Here is a 25547-nt window from a genome sequence, read left to right on the forward strand (position 1 = left end):
TTAAATATGCAGCTGTTCAGGTAGGGAACTCATTAAAAGCGAATTAAGAATGCACATGTTGGTAATCCCAATCTGGGATTGGGTCAACAAGGACAACCACTTCTGCTGCCCTACCTGCAAGTATAATACATATATAAGTTAGCGGTAACAGAACCGGCCTGAGTTCCTTTTCGCCAACACGTACCAGACAACACTTTTTGAAATGGTAGCGGACAAATTAAGTTCACAACGCGCACTAAGGACCTTACCACTTGGAGGTCATGTGGGGTTCGATAGTCTTCCGGATCAATTGGTTAATAAAAGCGTGCAAAATGGCTTTGACTTTAACATTTTATGTATCGGCGAGACGGGACTGGGCAAATCCACATTAATGGATACGTTGTTCAATACAAGCTTCGATTCACAGCCAACGGTGCATACCCTGTCCAACGTAAAACTTAAGGCGCACACTTATGAGCTGCAGGAGAGTAACGTAAAGTTAAGGTTAAGCCTTTGCGATACCATCGGTTATGGCGATCAGATCAACAAGGAAAATTCTCATAAAGCACTAGTCGATTATGTGGATGCCCAGTTCGAATCGTATCTGCAAGAGGAATTAAAAATTAAACGTTCAATGGCTACAAACCACGATAGCCGCATTCACGTGTGCCTCTACTTTATCTGCCCTACAGGTCATGGTTTGAAGTCCCTAGATCTGGTATGCTTAAAACAACTGGACTCCAAACTTAATATAATACCAGTAATTGCAAAGGCCGATACAATATCACAACCGGAACTGGAACGGTTTAAAGCCAAGATTATCGATGAGTTGAAGCAACATAAAGTCAGCATATATCAGTTTCCTACTGACGATATAACAGTAGCAGATACAAACGCTGCCATGAATACACATATACCTTTTGCTGTTGTGGGTAGCACAGATTTTGTGAAGATCGGTAGCAAGCAAATGCGAGCTCGCCAATACCCCTGGGGCATAGTTCAAATTGAAAACGAGGCTCACTGCGATTTTGTCAAATTACGCGAAATGCTTATTCGCACAAATATGGAGGATTTGAGGGAGTTAACGCATACACGCCACTACGAGCTATATAGACAGAAACGGCTATTGCAGATGGGCTTCGTAGATGTCGATAGCAATAATCAGCCGGTCTCTTTCCAGAAGATTTTTGAGTCCAAACGCAGCAATCACTTGGCCACCTTGCAAGCCAAGGAGGAGGAGGTTCGTCAAATGTTTGTACAGCGCGTCAAGCAAAAGGAGAATGAGCTTAAGGACAATGAAAAAGAGTTACATACCAAATTTGACCGTCTAAAACGAGAACATTTAGAAGAGAAGACCAAATTAGAGGAAACTCGAAAAATTCTGGACGAGCAATACCAGGAGCTGCAGAAACGCAAACACCAATGTTCTAACGGAAGCCAATCGACTCTTACATTGGGCAGAGGCAAGAAGAAATAATAATAATATTTGTTTTGGAATTCTTGCAACTCTACACTTTTGACTAAAACCATTATATATTTTACCTAAACAATTCAAAATGTAACGTTTATTGATTTTGAAATACATACACGTGTACATACATATATTTCTTAAAAACATTTGTACCCGCCAGCTGGCTAAACCATATGGTGCGCGTTTCTTTATTTGATAACACAATAACATGCGCTCTTTCTTTCACATTTACTCTCCCATCTGTTCGCTCTCATTGCCATATAATCGTACATAAGCCTGTAGTTGTATATGAGTATACGCATGTGTGTATTTATAATAAAAACGTTTGTGTGTATGTTTATACCTGCCCACACAATATCGCTGTCACTGTGAGTGCTCTCCTAAACTTTATTGCAATAATTAACATTTTAAAAATGCTAACATGGCAAATCGGCGTGGATTTGTTGGTCATAACAATTCTGACAATGGCAGCGTGTGGTAGTGGAGTGGAAAACGTCGCTGATGGTGTGTGCAAAACAGGCGGATGTGGTCCTGTTTCAGCTGTACGGTCAGATCAGGCCCGCTACGACAACTACAGAATCTATAACGTGCAGTTCGATAATGAGGAACAAATTAAATTGTTCCAGAAACTAGAAGATCAGAGCGATAGCCTAACTTTTATTGGTCATGCGAGAGAGATTGGCCAGAAACTTTCAATTCTAGTGGCCGCACATCGTGTAGCCGACTTTGCGGATATTCTGAAAACGTATAAAATGCAGCATCGTGTTTTGGTATGTACAAAGTAATTTAACACTAGTGAGGATACTTAATAACATACTGCTCTATTCCACAGACTTATAATTTTCAAGAGAAAATCGACCGTAATTTACGAGAGGTGATACCGGAGGGAATCGACCCTTCGAAATATGACTGGCACCATTACTTTCATTTAAAGACCATCTACGAATGGATTGACCAGATGGCTGTCAAATATCCAGAACGTCTAACTGTTCTGGATATGGGAACTAGCACACAGGGCAACCAGATCAAGGGAGTCAAAGTGGGTCATAATCCTTCCAACAAGGCCATCTTCATTGAAAGTGGTATTCATGCGCGCGAATGGATCGCACCTGCAACGGCTACCTATATAATTAATGAGTTACTAACCTCAACGGCCGATTATGTGCAGAAGCTGGCCAGCAACTATAATTGGATAATTTTCCCTTGCGTCAATCCGGACGGCTACAAGTACACCTTCGAGCATGATCGCATGTGGCGCAAAAACCGCCAACTGTTCGGCACGTGTCGTGGAGTAGACTTGAATCGAAACTATCCCGATCACTGGAACACAACAGGTTCCAGCAGTGATCCCACACGTTACGACTTTGCCGGACCCACCAGCGCTAGTGAATTGGAGACACAGCGTTTAATAGAATTCATACGTAATAACGTCGAAAAAGAGCATATTAAGACGTACATTGCTCTGCATTCGTACTCGCAGATGCTCATGTTTCCATCGGGTTATACCAAGGAGCGCGTACCAAACTACGATGATCTACAAGAGTTTGGAAAAAAGGCAGCAGCAGCTATTAAAGCAGAAAGCGGACGGGACTATGTCAGTGGTAGCTTATATGAGACCATATATCCATCAAGTGGTGGAAGCATGGATTGGGCTTATTCAGAAGCTAAAATACCCATAGCATACACTTTTGAATTGCGTGGTCCCCCCGACAGCGAAGATCTTTTCATATTGCCTGCAGCGGAGATTCAGCCAACGGCCAGCGAAGCGTTTGCGGCTATCCGTGCAATTGTAGAAGCTGCTGCCGAAAAAGACTACTACAAATAATGCTATTACTATATATATTAATTATTTTGGACGTACATACGTAAAACGATAGACTTTTTATGCTTTTAGCAATTTTTTATAAAACGTATATGAAATGCAATATAACGAAAATTAAACATTTACTAAACATAAACATTTATTTATGGATTTGCTACATCAGAACCCAGACAAGATTAGATATGAAAGAAGTACGCTTGGATAACTGAGTCAGTATTTTGCAGCGCTGGTTATATGATTTCTTGGTGATATAATGCTATCAAAAATGGCCTCTATATGTACTTGACATCCTGAAATTAATAAAATGCATTTAAAATATATAAAATATGCAAACCTATTATGTACATATGTATATTGTTAAAAATGCAATACACACCGTTTTCCAATAAAAACAGCATTCGGTCATACAAAATAATACTTTCTACCAGAGGTGCTAACATCAGGCGCAGAGTGTAGAAAATGACGATTCGTCGCCAGTGCAGCAAATCTGTTTCAGTTTCGGAATTATGCAGAAGCGATCGATTCAGCGTGTAAATCCGTGTGCCTTGTACGGCTTTGTAGAAGTAGCTTTTTTGAAAACAGTTGTTATATCAATATTATTAGTTTATACAAATGTATGTATTACTTACTCATCGAAGCTCATATTCGGAGTATGCTTTACGTTACGCAAGCCGCTATGCTTTAGTTCCGGGGTATGCTCAACTATTATCCTTTCAGCTGCGGCTCGAAATGAATGAATTTTCAGGTACTCATATTGCCCGGTGGCTAATCGATCGTGGTACATTTCGATGGCATGACAAGCAACTTCGCGAGCTTCATAGCTAAGTTGGACACTGGAACCGTCACTATCGTCATTGTGCAATCTATTCTGTAGCAACTCACTCATCGGGTAGCCATGCAGCTGAGCTTCAGGTTGTGTCTGGGACGTGCTCAGCTTTTGATAGCAGCAACCAACGAAATTCAAAAACTTTGCTTGTTTGCAGCTTTTAAACATACGCATTAATATAGCACACAGGTCACCACAAGGATGCAATCCAACAATACCAAAACTAAAGTCCTCGTCAACCAGCTGCAAGGCTTTCCGCAAGCTTTCAATAAACTCGGAAGATGTTGTGTTATTTGTCAAACGCTCTGTTAGATGTGCGGGCTGCTTAAAATGATCTCTTTCTCTAACATCAAGATGCTTCGCTGCCATAGATTCAAGTCGTTTATCAATGAGCTTCGCCTGTTCGTTTAATTCTGTTTGCATTTCAAAACAGCACACCTTAATGCCATACCCATAGCCAAGTACACGTGCCAAATGACCTAGGCCAGCTCCAAAATCTACCACAAAATCCACGGGTAATCTTTGGCAACTGCGAGCGCAAATCGATGCCATTTTCTTGATCTCGTGCTGCTTCTTCGGTTTGACGCACTTTATAAACATGTGCTTTAGCTTGTGGTGCTGTAGCAACGGACAAGAAGGAAGCGTTTGCTGCAATAGGATCATCCTCCGATTAATACGTGTTCATATGCACTATAACTCCAATAATCACTAACCTCAATCTCGCGATTTTGGATGCGGCTAACGCAAAGCGTACTCAAAAGCTGTCGAATTGCTAACAGCTCCAAGGGCCATATATTAAAGCGTACATTACCATTACCTTGGAGCAGTTCTGCTAGAGCTTCTATGGGTAGGTTTTCAAAGTGCCGCTGCCAGCTTACCGGCAGCTGCTGCCAGTGATCCTTTATATAAAAGTCCAGCACATATGAGTTTAAAAGCCAGTCATACTTTTTAAGTAATCCTAAACATTCAGTAAGTTTTGATGATATCTTAATGATGGTCGCGTCCTTAATCATGATCAAGTCACTACTCAAAAAAACGACACTGAAAATTGAATACCCTTCTTTATTATGCCGTAAATTATTTTCTACATTTCAATTATACATGTATGTATATACATATGTACATATATACCCATAACAAAATAAAAAAAATTTAAATCGTAGAAATAATTTCGGAATATTGTATGCTCATTTTCACAACGTGAGGATTTTCCCTTGGAAGCTCTGTTTTTTAATTTTGTTTATGCATATGTACATACATATTTATGTATTGAAGAGTATTTAGCGCCGAGGCTGCCACCTGGGCAAAATGAATTCTAAAATCGCGGCAAGTTGTCAGCGCTGTAACCAAAAAGGCGATAGAAAAGGCAAAACAAAAATTGCAAAGACTATACATATCATTTATTTCAGAGCTGTTAATTTTGAATGGAAAAATTTTGGCTTTTCCTATCACAAACCACCTCCAGTTTGCTCCACAGGAATGACTCGACGTCTCGTTTCAGTGATTGCGGCCACCTTTTTGTCCATATGCATCTTGGCATATCTCAAATACGCCGTGTCCCCTTGGACGACAGCTGACATTAGGAGGAGGAACTCATACAGGTTGACTTTGCCCTGCGAGTGAGAGTCGATGTCGCGCAGTACGTTATGCATTAGGTCCACGGGTACCTCTTTTACGCCCATATCTTTCATAGCTTTGCAGCATTTGCTTATGGACACATAGCCGGTACTATCTTCGTCCATGTTCCTGAAATGCCTGGCATATTTTTGCACTTGTCGCACCGACATCTTTACGGGTATGCTGACAAAAGTCGGATCAGGCATTACCTTTCCCATTTGTGTTACAAGAAACTTTTTCGCTTCTCTGATCTGTTTGTTTTTATATTCTTTCGACCATTTCAGTTCTTCGGCCATTATGTTCGCTATTTGGGGCAGTAGCTGTTCTGCCACTTGCACATTGAGGAAGGCAACGCGCAAACGTCGCGCCATCATATCCTCCAGCGTGACAGCATAATCTTTTACGCCCTGTCGCACCTCTGCCTCGATATATGGGAATTCTGAGTGCAATCTTTTGCCGACAATGGGCCACGACTTGCCTGTTGCATTAGCACGTTCTGCGATTTTGAACGCATTTGAGCCATAAGTATCCGACAAATGTTTCGCCACTTCTTTTTCTATTCCAAAATCCTGAACGAGTCGTATGAACATGTTAGGCGACCATCCCGTAGCTCCATCAAGTTTACAATACTGAGTTATTGTGTATAAACGCATAGGTTCTAACTTGCCATATTTTATAGCTGCATTAACTGCGCGCTCCGCAACTAGTCTGAAAGATGTCCAAGTGCCTCCCACAATACTTATCATGTTGCCGGCACTCAAATTAATAATATGACTTTGCAATGGTGTCCGTTTCAAGGTTCCACTGTTGACAGGCAAGGGTTTGAAGCCCCCCCAGGCCGCCAGTACATCGCATCGTCGCACATCGAAGTGTGGACTGACATAATTTTTAATGTCCTCCAATAGAAACTGCACTTCGTTTTCAGTTGGACGGGCTACAGTGGATACATCTGATGGGGCGTCTGTAGTGCCCATGAGCGTGTGACCCTGCCAAGGCAAAAAAAATATGGTGCGGCCATCTTTTGTGTTAGGATCGAATATGCCCACCTCTTCAGGGCAATAAAAACCGGGTAAGACAATATGAGAGCACCAGCTGGGCATACACATTGGCTGTACAGTAGGATCTTCCATTCTACGCACGCTATCACTGAATGGTCCGGTTGCATTGATTACAATCTTGGAGCGAACTTTGTACACTCGACCAGTCATTTGGTCAACGACCTTGGCGCCCACAATTGCGTTTTTCTTGTTTCGTAGCAATTCGACCACCTTCATGTGGTTACATATGTCGGCGCCATATCGTGCGGCCGTCAATGCCACAGACAGGCACATGCGCGCGTCGTCGTGCTGACCCTCGTGGAGAATGAAACTTCCGACCAGGTCACTTCTTCGTATCATAGGAAAAATGTCCTGTGATGCGTCTGCGTTAATGAAATAGAACCCCTTACCGCCACGTGGTGCAAGCAGATGGTAAAGATGCAATTTCAACCAATAAATGGGAGCTTGCCACCAATGATGCACAGGTATCATAATAGGAACGGGCTGATTCAGATGAGGCGCCATGCTGGCAATGTTGTGGCGTTCTTTTAAAGCGCTGCGCACGCGCCGGAAAGCTGCTAAGTCAAGGTGCTTAATAGCATGGTCCAGATCCCTGATTCCACCGTGCAACAGCTTACTGGACTTGGATGACGTGCCGCTCCCAAAATCCTCTGCTTCGACGAGTGCCGCTTTGAGGCCTCGTGTTGCCGCATCGAGGGCACAGCCAGCGCCAACAGCGCCGCCCCCTATAATTAACACATCGTACTCTGTGCGTTGAAGCGAATCGATGCTCATCTTCCGAGTGGGGAGCTCTCGTTTCATTTGAGGCGCGATCACTGTGTTGGGGCCGCTGTCACCGTGACACATAGCCGTGTGAGCCAGCAGGGTGCTACTGGCTAACACAGCCACTTGGTATAGTTTAGCCATTCTGGGGAAGCCGAGATTCAAGATGTGATCCGGGACTGTTCTACAGAAATTTGAATATTTACAACAAGATGCCTGACGATTTTTTCCAATAATCATATGGAAGTGTTTTTGAATTCGTTTTAAATATGTTTGTGTATTTTTAATATTCATTGGTATTGAATATCGAAGAAAGTGATAATACAATCCTTAAGAAAACACAAGCCCACTTACTACGAAATTACAAATTAAAATGCAACCGACTGCAGAATGGTTAACGGTTTTACCTTTAAGACTTAGCACAAAAATTCACTACAGACTGCACAAAGCTGCCAGCGCAACCGTTTCCCGTTTACGTCCACCGCTTAATCCACTACATCCGGGCGAATAACACAGTAAGACAGTAATAGGCCGTTTAAGCCGCGGTGAAGGGGGCATTAATTGCTTGGTGTGATTACGGGAATCGGGTGAGTTGAAGCCAGCGCATAACGTAAGGGCCTTTTATTGTTGTTTGGCGCTCCCGAAAAAGTACTTATAGAATAGCGTGGCCACCAAGCACAGCACCAGAGGCAATATCCATGATTTCAAGGGGCTTTCCTCATTTTGTTGATCTGAGCTCCAAGTGGGTTCCGACTTCTGTGGGACAGTTGTGCGTTCGCTTTCAACCAGTTCGCCAACTTTGTACTTTTTCATCATATCTCGAGCGTCGTTACTGTGGCCTACGTCTTCAAAGTTCTCTGTAGCATCTTTGCCGGCCTGTTCGATAAGCACCTCCTCGCCACCGGGATGCTGAAAATAAAAATGCGAATATTGAATGAGCACCGGATTCACAGTGCAATGCTAATGACTGGCTGACCGTGAAAGAATAAAGACGAAAGAAGAAATCCTATGTTTTATTTAAATAAAACGCTCAGGTAGGACCGGTACCGAAGGATTTCGAATATTTTTAAAACTACTTAATAAACCATTTGTTTTACAAATTCGGTAACTCTGAACTTTGAATTCCGATGTTAGCAAACACACGCGAGACACCAATACGTTCATTTACTATTTAAAATTTTAAATTATGCATTGTAATCATTAAAATCTACTTTCGTTCGACAAACAGCTAAAGGTCTGCCGGCAGCTCTTATCTAAAGAGAGCAACAGTTTTCACCTATGTATAGTATGAACATACGTATATATGTACAGAAATATATATGTATTCACCCATGAAAATGTCGGAAGACAATATTTACGTGTAAAGCACACCACCAGCTCTGTATGCACACATAAACAATAACAAAATATTACATAAGTTTAGGAAGTCGTCTGATCCATCGGCAATGACATGCAAATGCAATACCTTGATTTTTTATTAGCTTTTGACCCGTGCTGGAGATGGCAACCAATCAGTGGATTTTGTGTAAGTCGTTTTGAAAAGATAATATTTCGCAACAATTTGCAAATTCGTTACTCAAGAGTAGACTTCAACAAGTGGAGTCCCGACTTTAAAATACTCTGTATATGTGGGCAGTATAAAATTGAATCAAAGCAGCAACAAAAACAAGATTTGAGGGCAGAGCTTGTGCTTCTTTTCAAATTGACCTATCCTGATAAATCTAAAACCCATTATCACTAACTGGAGGTATTTTCCAAGTTTTAATTATGGAAAATCACTAATAGTGGGGGAGTGGCAGAAAATTCTGAAATACACGTGCACATTCATAAAGGGCATTGGACTTAAAATTGGTATTACACACTGTATCAAAAAAATAAAACAATGTCTATCTCTTATAGTCTCTGAGATACAGGGGCTCCTACGGACGGACAGGCAGACAGGGCTAGTTCAAATCGTCTTGTCATGCTGATCAAGCATATATGTATATACTGTGTGGGGTCTGTCACGCCTCCTTCTGCCTGTTAAATTTTTTACTTCCCGCAAACCTACAAACATTTCATGCATAGAGTATAAAAATCGTAATACGTTGCGACAGATTAAACGTTTCTTAATAACTTGATGCAATGATGGCATCAGTGTAGAGTAGCATGTGTTATAGTCACTCTAGAAACTTCGAATACACATATCAAATTTTAATTGAACAAAAAATAACATAGGGTATGGGTCAATTCAGCGACTGTAGGTCAAAGTACAGCTCAATGTGCCAAGTGGAACACACCTACATATATACATATACATATGTGTATGCATACAAATGTTCAAAATAAACTTTCATATCACCTCAAAAGCTAATGTACAATAAATAAAGACGAACTAAAGCACTTGCTATAAAATGATTGTCTGGATGATAAGACGATTTTTTCAAGAAACGGGTGACGGTCGGGGTTTACTGATTTTCAACGCCCTGATTTTCAACGTGTACCATTGTTGTTGCTAGTGCCGTTTCTCTGTCTGTGCGCTGGTCAGGTCATTACCTCGTTTAAAAATGCTGTGACATCGTAGATACTATTGTGGATTAGGAGCCATGTATCCTTGTTTGTATTGTGCTTGGCAACTTCTGCACGCGTAAATGTTTTCACTCCTTCACTGGACATTTCTACTTGTTGAATAGTGCGCGTTCCAAATCGAAAAAGTCCAACACAACTATTTAATTGCGCTGTTGCTTGACGACTAATAACCCAGGGATGTCATGTCTTCGATACACCACAGCTCTTATCGCTATTGAGTTGAGTGTTGTAAAATGTGCTTGTGAGCGGAGTCAGTTCCCCAACTGTTCCAGCTCTCGCCGAACTGTTAAATTTTGAAGTTCGTAAGCGGTGTATATTTTTACTGCGCATGTACGTTTTTTGTATTTACACTTACATATTGCTTCGTTTGTATTCACCAAAGGAGATTTCAAAGTCAAATGGGTCCTGCCTGTACGCTATTTGCCGTTTCATTCTGTATAACAGTGTAGAAGGATTTGCAAGCAAAACAAGCAAGGAAAATTGTTGTTTCACGCATTATTTTGTAGCGCTTCAAAGGCGTCGGTGTTTTATTAAAAGTTAATAAATTCCGTAAGGCAGAAAATAAAACTATTTCGCCAACCAACCACATTTTTAGAGTGCGTAACGCTAAATTAATTATATTGTTGTAACTCTATATTTTAAATCTACTTAGGTAAGTTGTGTATTAAATCATATTACGCAATTGTACTTAGCCACAACATGTGGCTTTAAATGGTAATGTACAGTTTGTTGTTTGGGTTCTATTTAATGAGTTCAATACAAGTTATAGTTTATCCGAATCTAGGAAAAGAAAAAGCATTCAGTAGAAAAAATACATAAGTATATGTATTTGGAAACCGCTCCTTTGACCACATTTTTACTGCGTAATTTTTCCATATTAAACGAAATTGGGCGTCTGCTTAAGTGCACGTAGTATGTATGTATGTATGTACTTATTTATGTATACATACCATTGACCTAAGATGTTGGTCAATTCCACACATTAACTTATAGTCAAACTAAGAAACTGGAGGAAAATAAATACACGCGTAGAAAATCAAAACACAAAACTCGAGTCAAGTGTATTGTAAATAAATAAGTTGCTTGACAGTGTCCATTCTATCAGTGCCTGGAAACTTCACTTAACAACCAAACAAGTGTTTTACTCTTGAAATGAAAATAAATAAATTTGTTTGTAGATACAATATTATATACATGTATGTATGTACATATGCACATACATATGTATGCATATGTGTGTGATTAATCAACAACTATAAATTATTTTGGATTAAATATAGAACAAAAACCAACATGCGTTGCCGGTCAACGTTGATCAGTTACCCAGGTTGTGATCGCGGTAATCGCATGCACACAAAAGATTTAAAAATAGAACTGTTTTATTTCAGTCCGGTTTAGTAAAAACGATTACAATAAATATTTATGTTTGCATAAATCGTTAGTATATTTTTCAACAGTGCAATAAGTTTCAAGTTAGGAAACAGGCCGCACAACTCATATTAAAAATAAGTGGCCCACATTTTTTATTCAACTATGCAACAAACGATTAAATGCATTGCCAACCCCATTATCTTTGATTCGACAATGACAATTGGCTGGAATTGAACAGCAAAAGTTTCCAATTAAAGCTCTTTACAGTACATAAACATACAATCATTCAAAAATACTTATGTGCTGATCTCATGTCCATCCATCAATTAATCAAAAGTTCAAAATTGCTTCAAATATACAATTTTGTTTGTAAATAACGTATGTATGTATAAATGTGTTTGATGAAGTACCGAATACCGTCTTTATTGTGTGGACAATATATTTTAATGAATTTTTATACTAATTTCCAAAATATAAAGTATAACATACTCGTATCCTGAATATTGAGCCAAAAGCCATTTCTCGTAAATGTTGCAATTGAGTTGGGTTTACTTTTCTGCATAAACATACTTATTATATATCTATGGCAAAGCTGACTCTGATTTGGGTTAGTTCTTTAAGCACACTTTACAATAAATACAATATTTTGCTTCCAAATGTTTGTTTAGATACATTAGTATCTAACATATAAATATTGTCAACTATTTATTTTCTATCAGTCCTTGACTTATTTACCTATTCAAATCATATTTATTCACATTCTATATTTAACTAAATCTACATAACATTTCTTTATGCTTAGCTTAGATGTAATTTTCACGATACTTTTATTAAAGTTATAAAGCTAACCGAAACAAAATGAACTTATTTCATCCGAAACAAAAAATCAATGTTACATACACATATGATGTTAATTAACATTTACTATATCATATTAATTGCAAAAATGAATCTTATATATGTACCTACATAAGATTTTTATTTAAATCTGAACTCTCATAGTTAAGGAATAAAATAAATATGGGTTTTAATGTACAAGATACATTTTGCAAATGCTATAAAGTAAACTCAATAAAAATACGTATGTAACAAAAAAAAGTATGTAAACAAAGAAACAAAAGGAAATTAACGCACCAAAGAAATGTGAAATGCGTACGTTACGAAGTTCAATCTGTGGTGCCTGATGTGCATGTATCTAGATAGTACGTATATGCATGTATGTACATATATGCAAGTATAATATACATATATACTTACACAAATATGTAAATATGTTCATATGTGAGTAAGTTTGTGAGATGCATTGGCGGCCAATAATCTCCATTTGCCAGTTGATCAGTTTTCTATAGGCCGACGAGTTAAGGCCAAACGAGAGAGGGTGACTTGCAACGAAACGCTCTCCTTGCCGTTTGCCTGTCCAATATTCCGGCTGCTGATCAGCCGGCGAGTGCGTGATAATCACGCAGCAAACATGCGCACATGTTTTGCTTGTTGTTTTTGCTGCCTTTGCTTTTGTCACCCCCTGCCTCTTCCAGTATTATATCCATTCAAACATCTCTCTCGCACCGTTTTTGTTTTGCAAACAAACAAAGCACGCATACACAAGGGCGTAGGCAGAAGGTTCTCAACATTCGGCACTGTAATAATAGAGCGGTCGGTTTGAATTTCCTACAATTTTTTGAACATTTAACGCATTTCAAGCGACCAAATGTCGTTTAGAAAACATAGTAAAATATATAAAAAAAGGTGCACAAGAAAGCAGCAATACACACATCTGAGCGATATATGTATAATATAGTATTCGTTTTTCGTTAAAAAAAAAAAACAAATTGATAAAACAGATTAAACTCCATGTAAATCGATTTTTGAATAAAATTTGAGGTCAATTGGTTCCAATTTATGAATCATCCTCTGCATTTAAATGTAATTTTTAAAACCCCCAATTACTATATGAAAACTGCGTACGCCCTTGTTCACACATACAGAGTGTGCGCGCTAACAGTTTCATACTCACTCGGCAAATATTGTTATGAGATTGTGTTCTATATATACGAACTAAATTGTTTGTTTACTAAAAGTTAAACAAGAAATTACTACGCATTCTGTCTTACAATATTAAATTGCCCTAATTTCTCTCAATGAAACTATCAGAAAAAATCAAAACATAATCTTATTTAGTCTGTTGCCCCAAGTCTTTGTTGTACTACGTGACTGAGAGGCGATAGTCTGAAACCGTTGTTGACATATTAATGTCTGACATGTCGCATTTAAGAAAATTCTCAAAAAAAAAAGTAGAACATTACAGTTTATTATTATATGTACATACGTACATACATATATGAATTTAATTTTGCAACTGTCTTGGGCAATTAATTCATCAGAAGTATTTTCCTTTGTGCATATTCATCTCTTTGGTTTGTGTTGAGGTATTTTACACGGATTTTGAAATTTATGTTATGAGTGAAGAAAATAAAATAAATAATAGACTTACATGTATACATAGTATGTATTACATACCCATGTTAATATGTATGTACATACACTGGGGAAATTTAAGGCATAACTTCAGATTGCTGTTATCTTATTTTTCCACTCATTTCTAAAAGAAACCCAACCAGCAGTCTCAGTGTACTCATTTCGATGTGATGCATGAATGTGTGTTGGTGTGTATCCATGAGCGTTTGTATATTTTTCTCTGTTGGCTTTTAGTGCCCGACGCCAGGAAAAAAGTTTCAGTTGTTCTTTGGAAGTGCGCTCGTCAAGACACGTTTTCTCGAGTACTACCGATTTAAAAGAAAAATCTCCCGCAGCTTAAGCAAACAAACTTAACTGAAGTGTTAACTTACAAGATTTTTACAAAGATATAACTATAAAATTTATATGAAATACAAATAAGTGCTTTAGCATAAAAACAGAAGAAGAAAACTGATAAAATAAAATGCCGGTCGATATTTACAGTCAACCGCATAATGTGCTTAATTCAAAGAGGTAAAAGATTGGTGCACACTTGAATTAGTATTGATTATTTTTATTAAAAGATGTAAAACATGGCCTGACTTAAGTATCTAGTCCAGTTTTCTTTAATTTGTTATTGGATTTTTGTCTTAGCCACTGATTAGCCACTGATTTTAACGTGATTATAGTAATTGGAAAATTGAGGCATATTTATTTTTCGTTACATTTCGAAATATTTTTAGTGGGCATAAAATTACATTTTATCGACTTCATTTACTAATTCAGTAGAAGCGCATACACCATATGTATGTACATACATAAATGTTGTGCTAATTATATACACATACATATACATATGTATTTATATATACTATACAAATTAAATGCAACACTTTGCAACGGCCGGAAAAATATATTTTTGTTTTTCTCTTGTGCCTGGAAACAAATTTAGTGTGTAACCTCAATCAAAATTACTGGTTGATTTTCGAAATTATATATAAACTTAGAATACAAAACTAAACAAAATACCAAAAATATTGAGAAATAGTGGAAATACGATGCAGAAAAAACCGAAAAGAAAAAACTTTGTTAGTTTTATAGCAAAGAATTGCTTAATTCCGGGCAAGAGAAGTAAAGCAACTTGTCAGCTAAATATTCATTTATGTGCCTTGATAAAAGAAAGGATTTACGGAAATTTAAAATTTAAAATAGGTTTCATTAGATTACTGTGCACACATGCCAATTAATAAAACATGACAAAATTACACCACATATAGCAAGACTGGCTACATACGAATATTCTAGTTGTATCAGCAACGCTGGCAATTTGACCTTTCAGATATACTTTTAACAAACGTATTTTAATGGGCGCGTTTTCATTTCCAATATGTATTACAGGCAGCCAAGTGTCCGATAATGTTGTTAGCATTGAAACGAGTATTATAGCAAATATGTACACAATAAACACAACTACGTTTTTAGAAATTTCCCAACTCAGCGAGAATGCATAGACTGCTCATACAATTTTTACAAAAGATGTGGCCAATCCAATAAAATATTTATTTTTAAAATGACGATAACGAGCTGAATTAATTTCACATATGAGCTTTCATGTGTATTTTGAATTTAAGAAAATTTCAATAAGCAAATATCATATGGCCTTTTTCCAAATCAAACTATTTACGTACATACATATTTAGTTGGTTAATTTAATTTTGGGATACCTGAATTGAAAAAAAAGTAATTTAACAAGATTTACAAATACTTAAGATACTTTCTTACTTAAATTTATCCGATTCTTCAAAAATTTCGAAAGCTGAAGTGTAGTAGGAAAACAGTAATATTATGTGGATTTCTCCATATTCATATTTAAGCAATTTATAAAGCAAATGGCTTCTTTCAAATAGCAAAGCAAATTATTTTTTTACATTATATTTAAATCCTGTTATTATTATTATAATGTTGTTATTAATTTAATTGAAAGGGAGCAGCAGGGAAGTCAGATTCCCTTTAACTATAGGCGATTTAAAAACAAATATCGTTTTATAAAAGCTTATGTAATTTTTAACTAACACCTTAAATAATGAATGTCTGATAAACTTCCAGCTCCACAAATCAATTGCCCTTAGACGCAACAGCAGATACCTCTTCAGCATCTGGTTTGCCGCCGATCGATCATCACCACACACAACACAACATGAACAAACTTTGCCGTCAAGTGTCAATTGAGTCCCCTGGGCCGGGGGCTAAGAACTGCGTCTTTAACTTTTTCGTTCCCATTGAGGACACACCGCCCCAGGGAGCACGCATTAAGATTGTATGTGCCGGCGCCTGTTATCGTCGCCGAGATCGCTCCAATTCAATTACTAGCATCTCGTCAGTGTCTTCGGAGTTAAGCGACTATTGCCCGACCAGCGCATCGATTACGTCGCTCACATCAATGTCCTCGCCCGCTCACCAGGGCATACGTGAAGGTTCATTCTTTCCTGGCTTTGAAGTAGCTGGTGTTATTGAATCACTGGGCTCAGAGATTACAGAGGCAAACAATCGTGGCTTGCACATTGGTCAGCGCGTCATTGTCTATCCATTTGATGAGGCTCCGGCCGGCTATGCCGAGCTAATGGTGGTGCCCGATCTTAAGCATATCGTACCGATACCTGATAGCCTGCCCATAAGTGTGGCCGCCATGCTGCCGACGGGTGCATTGCTGGCCATGAATGCTGTCTTCAAGGCTCAAGCTGTGGTGACAGAGATTCTAAAACAGCGTGCCAGCACTGAACCAAATAAAAAATGCAAGATCTTAATTGTGGGAACTGGTGGTCTGGCGCTCTGGGCAGTGCGCATCGCTTCCTATCACTTTGCATTGACGGGTTCGGCCAGTGTGGACATCACTGTGGCTAGTCTTAGGGATGAAGGCTTCCGTTTAGCCACAGAAATTAAAAAGTAAGTTAAGCACCGAGTTCCTTTTTTGTACCATTTACTAATTGCCTCCATACACATTCAGCGTCAGCGTTGTGCAGTGGAATGAGTGTCTTTACGAGCCACAGTTGATCGAGCGCACTAAGGATGTATGCGGTGGACCCGTGGATGTAGTTATTGATTTTGGCACAACTTCCAGAAGTCTGCATCGCTCGATGCACTGTTTGTCGAAAGGTGGTGTAGTTTTGATTAGCGATGAAGTGGCCGAAAAATTGCTTCCAAAGTTCTCAAGACTCTCCAGCGAGTATCAGCAGGAGATAATACCGATTTCAAATGGAACGGCAGAGCAGTTGGCGGAATTGGTGCAATTGGTGGCTACCAAAAAAATAGAGCCCCCACCACATTCGGTATTCCCATGCGAGCAGGCCGCTGAAGTTATTCAAAAGTTATGTAACTCTGAGATTCCTGGACGCGCCATATTGCGCTTCCACGATGTGGAATAGAGCATACACATTAGTGGTTAACATTAACTCATTTTACATACATTCAGTGTTTTAAAAGGATATCTGATTATTATTATAGTCAAAGAGACATTTGCATATTCACATTACAACAAACTCTTGCAATAATCTCAAAGATTAGAGAAGCAGAAGAAATATTTTAATTTGCTTGATTTGTAGTAGCGTTAGTATCTGATAGCTGTACTTTTGATATGCTTTGATATGTTTTATACGATCACTGAAATTTTTGTTTTAATTATTTTTGGATTCGATTATAAGAACTTTAAGTATTATATAATAGATTGTGATTGATTTTAATTTAAGCAAACAATATAACAACTTATTTACAAGGAACTCGTTCGAATTTCATGTCTGAATCATTTACTATTTTATTTGCGTAAATACATACAAATAAGTTCATTCTTGCACATGCTGCGCATCACATTAAGGAATAATTGTATTATTGTTTTATGGTTTATTTAAAAAGTGAACCCATAGAACAAATACGATAACTTAAAATAAATGTTATATAATACAAATTGTTAACAAAATCAATGCATATGAAAACGTTTGATTCAATTCGCTTGATGTTTGTACTACTCATAACGTACCCAAAGTACCCAAGATTTACATTATACTCTACTACTCATGAATAAAAACATACAAACAAAAATTTAACTGTCTGTGTGTGCTAGCATAATCTGCAAGTTTGGTCTGCTAATTTGAGAAGTACATGAGATACAGATATTTTCTATTCGAAGCCTTAAATTAGCTTTTCGATTCTTGTAAGCTTTTTTTAATTTGAATGTATGGATAGATAGATCTGTGTAATAGATTTTGTCGAACAGATTCAGCAGTGTGACCACACTACTGTTGGAAAATACGGTCACTAAATTCTATGGCTTTTTAAAATGTTAAGATCTAAAAGAATGGCCGTTTTATTTGCAGAAATTAACTTGGCCACCTTCTTGGTTCGTTACATATAACAAGTAAGGTAGTAAGTTACTATCAGATACTAACTAGTAACCCCATTCCAGTGGCACAATATTCATTCTTCAAACGTAAATGTCTATTAACTTGATTATATTTTACATATACAAATATACCTTGGGGTTTGATGCTTTCAGCTTTGATTCATAAATGATTGCGGTTCTCATTAATAAAAAAAAATTTTAAGCCCAACTGAATTACCGCCTGAATGAAATATAGCTGCTGTTCGAAAATATATTACTTTTTTTTAAGATATGGCATCTACATGTGATATCGATACATCAATCGAAACGCTGCTTCAGTTTGAGCGCCAAAACGAGCAGCGCAGCGCGGCAAAGTGGAGGAACAAGTCATTTTAGCCAAACTAGAACGCAACCTATTTTCCGTAAACATATTATTGCTGACTAAGTAGATTCAATCTACGGTAAACATCAAATCGCAATGGTGAATAAAGAAAATTCATTTAGTACTGGGCAGCAGATTAAGTGGATCGGCAGCAACGATCCGAACGTATACTTTAAGAATTTGGAGCACAGAAACGTGTTATTTTACAAAAAGTGCATTTACGGCCCGCTGACGTTATCAGTCGGGGATTACATATTAGTTTCAAACGCCGATGCGGCCGAACCTGACACAGTGGATGGTTGTGACGTTGCAAGGGTCTTGCATCTTTATGAATTGCGGGAGATGACCAACAAGGAAACCAGCCGCGCTATAGTTCAATGGTACTCACGTCCACAAGCCTTACCACATAAGGAATTCGATAATGATAATATTTGTATTGATTTTGGAGTAGAAATTGTAGAGGAGCATCGACCCTACGACAACGACGTAGCATTGGGTGCCATTTATCGCAAGTGTATTGTACTCGAGGCATCTTCGCAGTGTAGTGCTGATCAGATTTTAAAGCAAACCCAAACGAAGTATAATATCAGTTGTCCCATGTTCGTGTGTCGCTATAAGTTTGTTAAGGTGAAAAAGAAGTCTTATCGTTTAATACCTTTGGAGTTTCAAATTGAAGAAACTACCACACCTGCAGTAGAAGCTAAACGTGTTCGCAGAAGTAGCACAAGGCAAAATGCGACCAAGAGCGGTTCCGCTTCAGCACACAAAGCATCCTCGGAGCGTTCCAACTTTGCCGAGAAACGCCGGAGAGCGTCAGTGGCTGCCGCTAGCGCCGTGGAATTTATTGACGTCAACTATTTCAATAGTGAAAACAAAGTGTCGCCCATAAAGATTGTTGGGGGTCGTAGTGTGGTGCGGCTATCCGAGAAAAAAAAACGTTTGGATGCGGTGGGTGAGCCAGAGATTAATGCCAATTATCTTGTTGCCTCACCTCTAACTGAAAAAAATGCCAAAATAGAGACGCCCAAATCACGCGCCTCGGCCGCGCGCCGTAATCTTAATCTCAGTCTGGACAAAGGCGCAGATACAACCGCCGATTCTGACTGCCTTAACTATTCAATAGTGAAACAAACACCTGATCCTAAGACCCCCTCAAATGATATGAAAATTAAATTGCGTGTTTCGGAAAGAAGAAAATCCGTGCGCCTGGCATCTATGGATGAAGATCGCGATCCTCTGAATCTAGATAGGCAGTGCGATACACCTAATTCACAACGAAGAAAAAGACTTGGCATTACTAATGGAGATATTTATCATACCCCGTCCAAAAAGTCCAGGGAATTGCAGGAAAATGGAGCTACGGAGCAAACGCCCACCACACGTCGCAAGAGCATTTTGAAATCGGCAACCTCTCGTCTAGGTAAGCAGAAATGTACCATTAAAAGATACACCATAGACTAATTTTTTGTTCATTACAGCTGAAGGAACCCCAAGGCGTAGCATTCAACTTTCAAATATTGTGGAGCAACGCATTTTTAAGGACGACGACGTCATATCTACACCTAAGCGGAGTCGTGCGAAAATATCCCATTCAGGGGAGGGAGATGAAGACTACACACCCAAGAAGTCAACACAAAAGACCCCTACTCGCAGCCGCCGTGCTAGTACAACCACGAGACCAGCCAAGGATAGTGCGCCTCTGACACCATCGCAGAAGCTAAAAAAAATACGTGCCGGCGAATTAAGTCCTACTATAGAGCAGCGTCTGCGGCCAGTAGATAAATCCTGCAAATCCCAATTGCAGCTGGCGCGAGAACAGCTGCACGTATCTATTATTCCCAAGAGTTTACCTTGTCGCGAAAAGGAGTTCGATAATATATACAGCTTTTTGGAGGGCAAAATTCAGGACGAGTGCGGTGGCTGCATGTATGTCTCAGGAGTGCCCGGTACAGGCAAAACAGCCACAGTAACAGGCGTCATTCGTACTCTTCAACACCAAGTAGCCCAGGAAAAGTTGACACAATTCGACTTTGTTGAAATCAATGGAATGCGTCTAACAGAACCAAGACAAGCATACGTGCAGATATACAAGCAACTGACAGGCAAAACGCTCTCGTGGGAGCATGCGCACACTTTATTGGAGAAGCGTTTTACCACGCCGGCCCCACGACGACTAACGACTGTGCTCCTGGTAGATGAGCTCGATATTCTATGCAATCGACGACAGGATGTTGTTTACAATTTGTTAGATTGGCCAACTAAGTCTGCGGCCAGGCTAGTAGTGATTACCATCGCCAATACCATGGATCTGCCAGAACGTTTGCTAATGGGTAGGTCATTTTAGATGATTTAATAAAATGCATGTACATATGTATATCATCCGTATGGAAATCCAATATCGATAGCAATTTACTAGAACTCGGATGCTTAACATATACTACTTTTTTTTCTTTTTGGCAGGCAAGGTCACTTCGCGTCTGGGTCTTACACGACTCACTTTTCAACCATATACGCATAAACAGTTGCAGGAAATCGTCACAGCACGTTTGGGCGGCTCAGATGCTTTTAAGGGTGAGGCAGTACAGCTGGTAGCGCGCAAAGTGGCCGCCGTATCTGGTGATGCGCGTCGAGCTCTGGACATATGTCGACGCGCCACTGAGATAGCGGACATGACCGAACAATCAGTGGCTACGGCAACGAAATGCGTCAGTATTCTGCATGTCCAGCAGGCTTTGGCCGAAATGATTGCAAGCGCCAAGGTTCAGGCCATTAAGAATTGTTCTCGATTGGAGCAGATTTTTCTACAGGCTGTTGCCGCCGAGGTTACACGCACGGGCGTAGAGGAAACAACTTTTATGGGCGTTTACACGCAGGTGGAAACAATTGCTGCTTTTATGGGCGCAGTAGTTCCGGCGCCGGGTCGCGCTTTGCGTCTCTGCTCCAAACTGGGTGCTGAGCGTCTAATAATCTGCGAGCATTCGCGTACCGATATATTTCAAAAAATTCTGTTAAATGTCAGCGCCGATGACATCCACTATGCGTTGCGAGTGGAGGGTAATAACTAAAATCTTTAAATAGAAAATTTTAATTGACACTAACACGTTTAGCTACAAAGGTTTTATCAGTAATTTAATTATATTTAAGTTTCTCTTTTAAACAATTTAAAGTACAAACTCGTTATTACAAATACAAAGTAAAAAACCAAAACAGTATAACAGTCATATAATACTTTAGGTGAAAAAACGGAATAGATAAAGAGATGATAGCGAAACCCTAGCATTAGGCAAAGGTAAAATGCTGCCGGCAGCATAATCATGGCAGCATACATGGGCATCACCAACGTGTCAGCAGCGACGGCATAAGGTGGCTGCAGTTGTATGATCCCCACGCTCCTCAGGTCCGTGCGCAGTGTGTGCACGATCAGATAGAGAAAGGAATGTATTTCAGCGCAATATGTGTTCAATGTGACAAAGATCCCGACCACTATAGGATTATAATTTGTCTGCCCAATATAGCCTGGCGTCAAATCAATGGTGGACAAACTATTCGAGTTGCCCTGATAAAAGTAAAACATTCGGGCAATGAATATCGTCATTATGATCTTGTACACATGCACCTGGCGCACAGTAAACTTGCGCGCACTTGTGCAGTAAACATCACAGAGCTTGTACGTCTGGTCCAGTGTAATAAGCATTGTAGGCAGGAGCACAACATTCTGCGCCTTGTGCAGCAGCGACGCCACCACCAACGAGCAACTCAGGTTTGTCTGCAGTAGCTGCAGTAACACGTTCTGAGGCTTTATGTTTAAAACACCGTCCCGATTTTTTTGCGGCAAAGCGAGGCGATAGCCAAGTAAGATATTTGCGGCCATGCAACACCAGAATAAAACCAAGGTAGGAACAATGAAGCGCGCCCTGAAAACAAACAAGTTGTAAGCGTTTCACAAGGTATATATGTATGTATATTAAGTAAATATGGGCCTTCGTTCATTTCGTCTAAAGTAATTCGAAAACGATTTTAGTTGTATTATTTAAATTGAAAATAATTCATTTTTGTGATTAATTTATAAATTCAAAGTAACGTAAGTGATAAATTCAGCTAATGAACTATGAAGGCCAACTCTATTTGTAAAATTCAATTGCCAATTTTTTTTTTACAATTTTCTTACATAAATGTAAGATTTATCGTAATATTCATTAAGATTGGCATATAAGTTGGCAATTGTTTTCAAAGTATAAATCATTTTAACTATACTTACATAATATGCGATTTCAGACCATAGAAATCTACGTCACCATTTAGAACACGGAATCCGAACACCAATAGAAATGCTACGGCATTTAAGACAATTTGAAGCAAATTATTAAATTTACGGAGGCGCGCCCATAGTAGAAACAACGAGAACAGCATTAAGGTGCTCTTAATAACGTTCAAACGATACAAATACCGCATCAATGTTAACAGTATTAGGACAACAAATACTTTCCTTTGTTGCCACAGGCACACAGAGGCAATTTTATGTAAGTGCCGTCCATCTAACTCTACATTTGTTTTAGTAATGCGACGACGTAGCGTTTTAAAGGAGGTAAGAACTAATAATGTGTTGCCTAAGTAGTACCAAGTTTTATACTCGCGCTCTATAAATGATGACGAACCTAGTGTGAAAGTCCGTATTGCAAAGCAAATTAGCAAAGGAAGCGGGAGGGGTATGCATAATTTAAGTCGGCGCGAGTACAAGGGTGGTAGCATGATCGTGAGTAAAGCTTGCACCACATCAATTGATAGGTAAATCGAGATGCCTATTGGTAACACTAACAGAACGGACTGCATAATTGAGCTGGTAATTATCAAGTCTAAGTGATGACTGACTACATTTGAAATGACACCAATCACTAAAGATAGTAACAGTTGTCTGGCCTTTAATCTGTCCATTTGCAGTTGATCAGTTACGTCCAGAAACAAAATACTGAGCACAATGTGCAGTGAGCTCTGTAAAAATTAAATTGTAAAAAGTATTGTATTACTTATTTATCATCGAACCGAAAGTGTGAGGGCCAATCCTATGGCTATGAAACCATAGTCAAATTTCACCAACGATTCAGAAAGTAGCATTGATATCTCACGAGCCATCCGCATATAATTGAGCTTCGCAACCTGATAGTGGACATTACTGGTGCTTTCGCGGTCTCGTATTGAATGCAACAGCTTTTTGTGCAACAGTGTGGCATTTTGATACCAATGATAGTAATCTGTAATAAATGAAGTAAAGCAATAATGTTATAAGTTTATATGAAAATATACCACTGTACGTACGTACCACTGTGCTTAACTTTTTCATGACCAAACTTCACTCTGGCTCTATTTAGAAGATGATGGGCATTATAAAAATATGCGTACATTTGATGTTCCAATGACAGGGACTGTAACATTTCCGGTATCAAACATCCAATGGACATTTTCGGTATCTCAATGGATAACAGCACAGCCAGAGTAGGCGCCAAATCAATTTGGTTGTAACGCTTTGGCCCACCGCTAAAAGTAAAGTAAGTTAAATCGAACAATTTTCTAATCATGACTGAAAGCTTACGTTGATTTACTACAATCACTGGAAAATAAATACAGTGGCACTAATGTCTCGTAAGGTGTATTACCACCATGACCACCACCCTCTGCCATACCATGGTCACCGGTCAACATTAATAAATAATTAGTAATATTCTGAAAAAAATTAACAACATGAATGAGACACATAAAGCTACCTTAAAAATCTTAGCCCACCTTATGGTCTAGTATATTTTTTAACGCGTCATCCATCTCTTTTAACTTGTCCTTCACTCTTGGGCTTTTATTACCTTCAACATGCCCTATATGATCTAGGCCCAGATAATGCAGTATAAGCAAGGTCCAGTCCCGTTTTTCTAATTCCAAACCTAGTACTTTCGTTACATTCCTGTCGCCCTTGTAAAAATCATTCACAAAAAATGAATCATTGTTGGCTGAATGCCTGTTGAATTCACTAGGAAATAGCTCCACCCAGGTGCGATCACCAGCGAAAGAAACGTTAGCCTTATGCTGTTTCAAACGATGCAGCAAGGAGTCATGCAGCTGCTCTGTATGCCCTACATTCAGAGCAATGTCGATGAAATTGGACAGTGTGCCAGTTGTAATGCTTTTCAGACGTGGCATTGTAACAGTTGGAATGTCAACGTGCACTGTCAGCTTCTCACATGCTCTGGCATGCGCCACTGGCATTGTCGAGGCATTAACAAAGTCCTCGCGCAGGGCATCGATCAAAAATAAGATAAAAGCTTGATAGCTTCTCGGCGGTGGATGAATTCTAAAATAATAGAGCATACGTAACATAACAACATAATCTCCCACTTTAGATAAACTTACTTAAGTCCATGCAAGGAAGTTGGCCGCACATTGGGAACGCTGCTGTCTTCCTCCGATGCTGAGTAAGAGGCCGGAAAGAAACCGAACAAGAAGAGTAAGGCGCCGCACAGGAAAAATGTTAGCATGTAACTTGTGTAGGTGAGGCGGCTTTTATTATTAGCTTCCATTGTGTACAGTACATTGGAACTATAGATTGATACAATAGTATTGACAGAAAAAATGGACAGCCTGTCAAAACAGCCAAAGATAAACAAATAAAAGTACTGTAGAAGCAGGGTTGCCCCATTTCTGCAAGTATGCAGTAAAATGTTACAGTTGACAAATAATAGGCAATTTTCATTTATTATTGCAATATCGCGTTTTAATTAGATTTTATTTGTATATACAGTAAGAAAACAAATCTATTTTGATAAATCAATCTAAATATGCCGGGTTTAAATTCATATGTTTTGAAGCCTTGCATCCCTGC

The 25547-nt window shown here is 39.0% G+C and overlaps 8 protein-coding genes across 9 annotated transcripts; 4 read left to right on the plus strand and 4 right to left on the minus strand.

The window, feature by feature from the left end:
• Positions 1–256: 256 nt before the first annotated feature.
• On the plus strand, positions 257–1456 carry LOC115634348 (septin-2). Its single transcript, XM_030532004.1, has one exon. It carries the CDS (start codon positions 371–373, stop codon positions 1454–1456), a length of 1086 nt encoding a protein of 361 aa, XP_030387864.1. The 5' UTR covers positions 257–370.
• A 372-nt stretch (positions 1457–1828) lies between these two features.
• LOC115623333 (zinc carboxypeptidase) lies at positions 1829–3408 on the plus strand. The gene is made up of 2 exons (XM_030517603.1): positions 1829–2220; positions 2283–3408. Exons 1-2 carry the CDS (start codon positions 1864–1866, stop codon positions 3273–3275), a joined length of 1350 nt encoding a protein of 449 aa, XP_030373463.1. The 5' UTR covers positions 1829–1863; the 3' UTR covers positions 3276–3408.
• A 14-nt stretch (positions 3409–3422) lies between these two features.
• Positions 3423–5148, minus strand: LOC115623323 (protein RRNAD1). The gene is made up of 4 exons (XM_030517589.1): positions 4812–5148; positions 3902–4746; positions 3649–3839; positions 3423–3562 (listed from the first exon to the last, which is right to left on the minus strand). The coding sequence occupies exons 1-4, from the start codon at positions 5109–5111 to the stop codon at positions 3483–3485; spliced, it is 1416 nt and encodes a 471-aa protein (XP_030373449.1). The 5' UTR covers positions 5112–5148; the 3' UTR covers positions 3423–3482.
• Positions 5149–5476: 328 nt separating this feature from the next.
• On the minus strand, positions 5477–7829 carry LOC115630316 (glycerol-3-phosphate dehydrogenase, mitochondrial). Its single transcript, XM_030526857.1, has one exon. It carries the CDS (start codon positions 7827–7829, stop codon positions 5547–5549), a length of 2283 nt encoding a protein of 760 aa, XP_030382717.1. The 3' UTR covers positions 5477–5546.
• On the minus strand, positions 7793–10261 carry LOC115630326 (cytochrome b5). The gene is made up of 2 exons (XM_030526867.1): positions 10071–10261; positions 7793–8444 (listed from the first exon to the last, which is right to left on the minus strand). The coding sequence occupies exons 1-2, from the start codon at positions 10188–10190 to the stop codon at positions 8157–8159; spliced, it is 408 nt and encodes a 135-aa protein (XP_030382727.1). The 5' UTR covers positions 10191–10261; the 3' UTR covers positions 7793–8156.
• Positions 10262–10641: 380 nt separating this feature from the next.
• LOC115627402 (quinone oxidoreductase) lies at positions 10642–17898 on the plus strand. 2 transcript variants are annotated; one of them, XM_030523069.1, is made up of 3 exons: positions 10642–10755; positions 16035–16871; positions 16933–17898. In XM_030523069.1, the coding sequence occupies exons 2-3, from the start codon at positions 16126–16128 to the stop codon at positions 17348–17350; spliced, it is 1164 nt and encodes a 387-aa protein (XP_030378929.1). In that variant the 5' UTR covers positions 10642–10755; positions 16035–16125; the 3' UTR covers positions 17351–17898. The 2 variants fall into 2 exon arrangements, with proteins under 2 accessions (XP_030378929.1, XP_030378920.1); XM_030523060.1 differs by lacking the exon at positions 10642–10755 and adding an exon at positions 14296–14462.
• Positions 17899–18695: 797 nt separating this feature from the next.
• Positions 18696–21869, plus strand: LOC115629718 (origin recognition complex subunit 1). Its single transcript, XM_030526243.1, has 3 exons — positions 18696–20102; positions 20161–21012; positions 21143–21869. The coding sequence occupies exons 1-3, from the start codon at positions 18779–18781 to the stop codon at positions 21745–21747; spliced, it is 2781 nt and encodes a 926-aa protein (XP_030382103.1). The 5' UTR covers positions 18696–18778; the 3' UTR covers positions 21748–21869.
• On the minus strand, positions 21791–25292 carry LOC115629707 (GPI ethanolamine phosphate transferase 2). The gene is made up of 7 exons (XM_030526230.1): positions 25079–25292; positions 24461–25019; positions 24270–24400; positions 24000–24214; positions 23723–23931; positions 22941–23671; positions 21791–22596 (listed from the first exon to the last, which is right to left on the minus strand). The coding sequence occupies exons 1-7, from the start codon at positions 25243–25245 to the stop codon at positions 21822–21824; spliced, it is 2787 nt and encodes a 928-aa protein (XP_030382090.1). The 5' UTR covers positions 25246–25292; the 3' UTR covers positions 21791–21821.
• Positions 25293–25547: the final 255 nt, after the last annotated feature.

This window comes from Scaptodrosophila lebanonensis, unplaced genomic scaffold (genome assembly GCF_003285725.1).
Source record: "Scaptodrosophila lebanonensis strain 11010-0011.00,11010-0021.00 unplaced genomic scaffold, SlebRS2 tig00000001-arrow-pilon, whole genome shotgun sequence".
NCBI lineage: Eukaryota > Metazoa > Arthropoda > Insecta > Diptera > Drosophilidae > Scaptodrosophila > Scaptodrosophila lebanonensis.

Bases quoted from the DNA above. Each gene is read 5' to 3' on its own strand.
- LOC115634348 (XM_030532004.1), top strand. From the start codon at position 371: ATGGATACGTTGTTCAATACAAGCTTCGATTCACAGCCAACGGTGCAT.
- LOC115623333 (XM_030517603.1), top strand. From the start codon at position 1,864: ATGCTAACATGGCAAATCGGCGTGGATTTGTTGGTCATAACAATTCTG. The intron at 2,221-2,282 runs GTATGTACAAAG...TCTATTCCACAG, and splicing joins AAATGCAGCATCGTGTTTTG to ACTTATAATTTTCAAGAGAA.
- LOC115623323 (XM_030517589.1), bottom strand. From the start codon at position 5,111: ATGATTAAGGACGCGACCATCATTAAGATATCATCAAAACTTACTGAA. The intron at 4,747-4,811 runs GTTAGTGATTAT...ATCCTATTGCAG, and splicing joins TCCAAAATCGCGAGATTGAG to CAAACGCTTCCTTCTTGTCC. The intron at 3,840-3,901 runs GTAAGTAATACA...TTTTCAAAAAAG, and splicing joins CCGAATATGAGCTTCGATGA to CTACTTCTACAAAGCCGTAC.
- LOC115630316 (XM_030526857.1), bottom strand. From the start codon at position 7,829: ATGAATATTAAAAATACACAAACATATTTAAAACGAATTCAAAAACAC.
- LOC115630326 (XM_030526867.1), bottom strand. From the start codon at position 10,190: ATGTCCAGTGAAGGAGTGAAAACATTTACGCGTGCAGAAGTTGCCAAG. The intron at 8,445-10,070 runs GTAATGACCTGA...TTTTATTTTCAG, and splicing joins TCACAGCATTTTTAAACGAG to CATCCCGGTGGCGAGGAGGT.
- LOC115627402 (XM_030523060.1), top strand. From the start codon at position 14,413: ATGCCGGTCGATATTTACAGTCAACCGCATAATGTGCTTAATTCAAAG. The intron at 14,463-16,034 runs GTAAAAGATTGG...ATAAACTTCCAG, and splicing joins AATGTGCTTAATTCAAAGAG to CTCCACAAATCAATTGCCCT. The intron at 16,872-16,932 runs GTAAGTTAAGCA...ATACACATTCAG, and splicing joins TTAGCCACAGAAATTAAAAA to CGTCAGCGTTGTGCAGTGGA.
- LOC115629718 (XM_030526243.1), top strand. From the start codon at position 18,779: ATGGTGAATAAAGAAAATTCATTTAGTACTGGGCAGCAGATTAAGTGG. The intron at 20,103-20,160 runs GTAAGCAGAAAT...TGTTCATTACAG, and splicing joins ATCGGCAACCTCTCGTCTAG to CTGAAGGAACCCCAAGGCGT. The intron at 21,013-21,142 runs GTAGGTCATTTT...TCTTTTTGGCAG, and splicing joins GCCAGAACGTTTGCTAATGG to GCAAGGTCACTTCGCGTCTG.
- LOC115629707 (XM_030526230.1), bottom strand. From the start codon at position 25,245: ATGGAAGCTAATAATAAAAGCCGCCTCACCTACACAAGTTACATGCTA. The intron at 23,932-23,999 runs GTACGTACGTAC...CATTTATTACAG, and splicing joins TGAAAAAGTTAAGCACAGTG to ATTACTATCATTGGTATCAA. The intron at 23,672-23,722 runs GTTCGATGATAA...TAATTTTTACAG, and splicing joins GATTGGCCCTCACACTTTCG to AGCTCACTGCACATTGTGCT.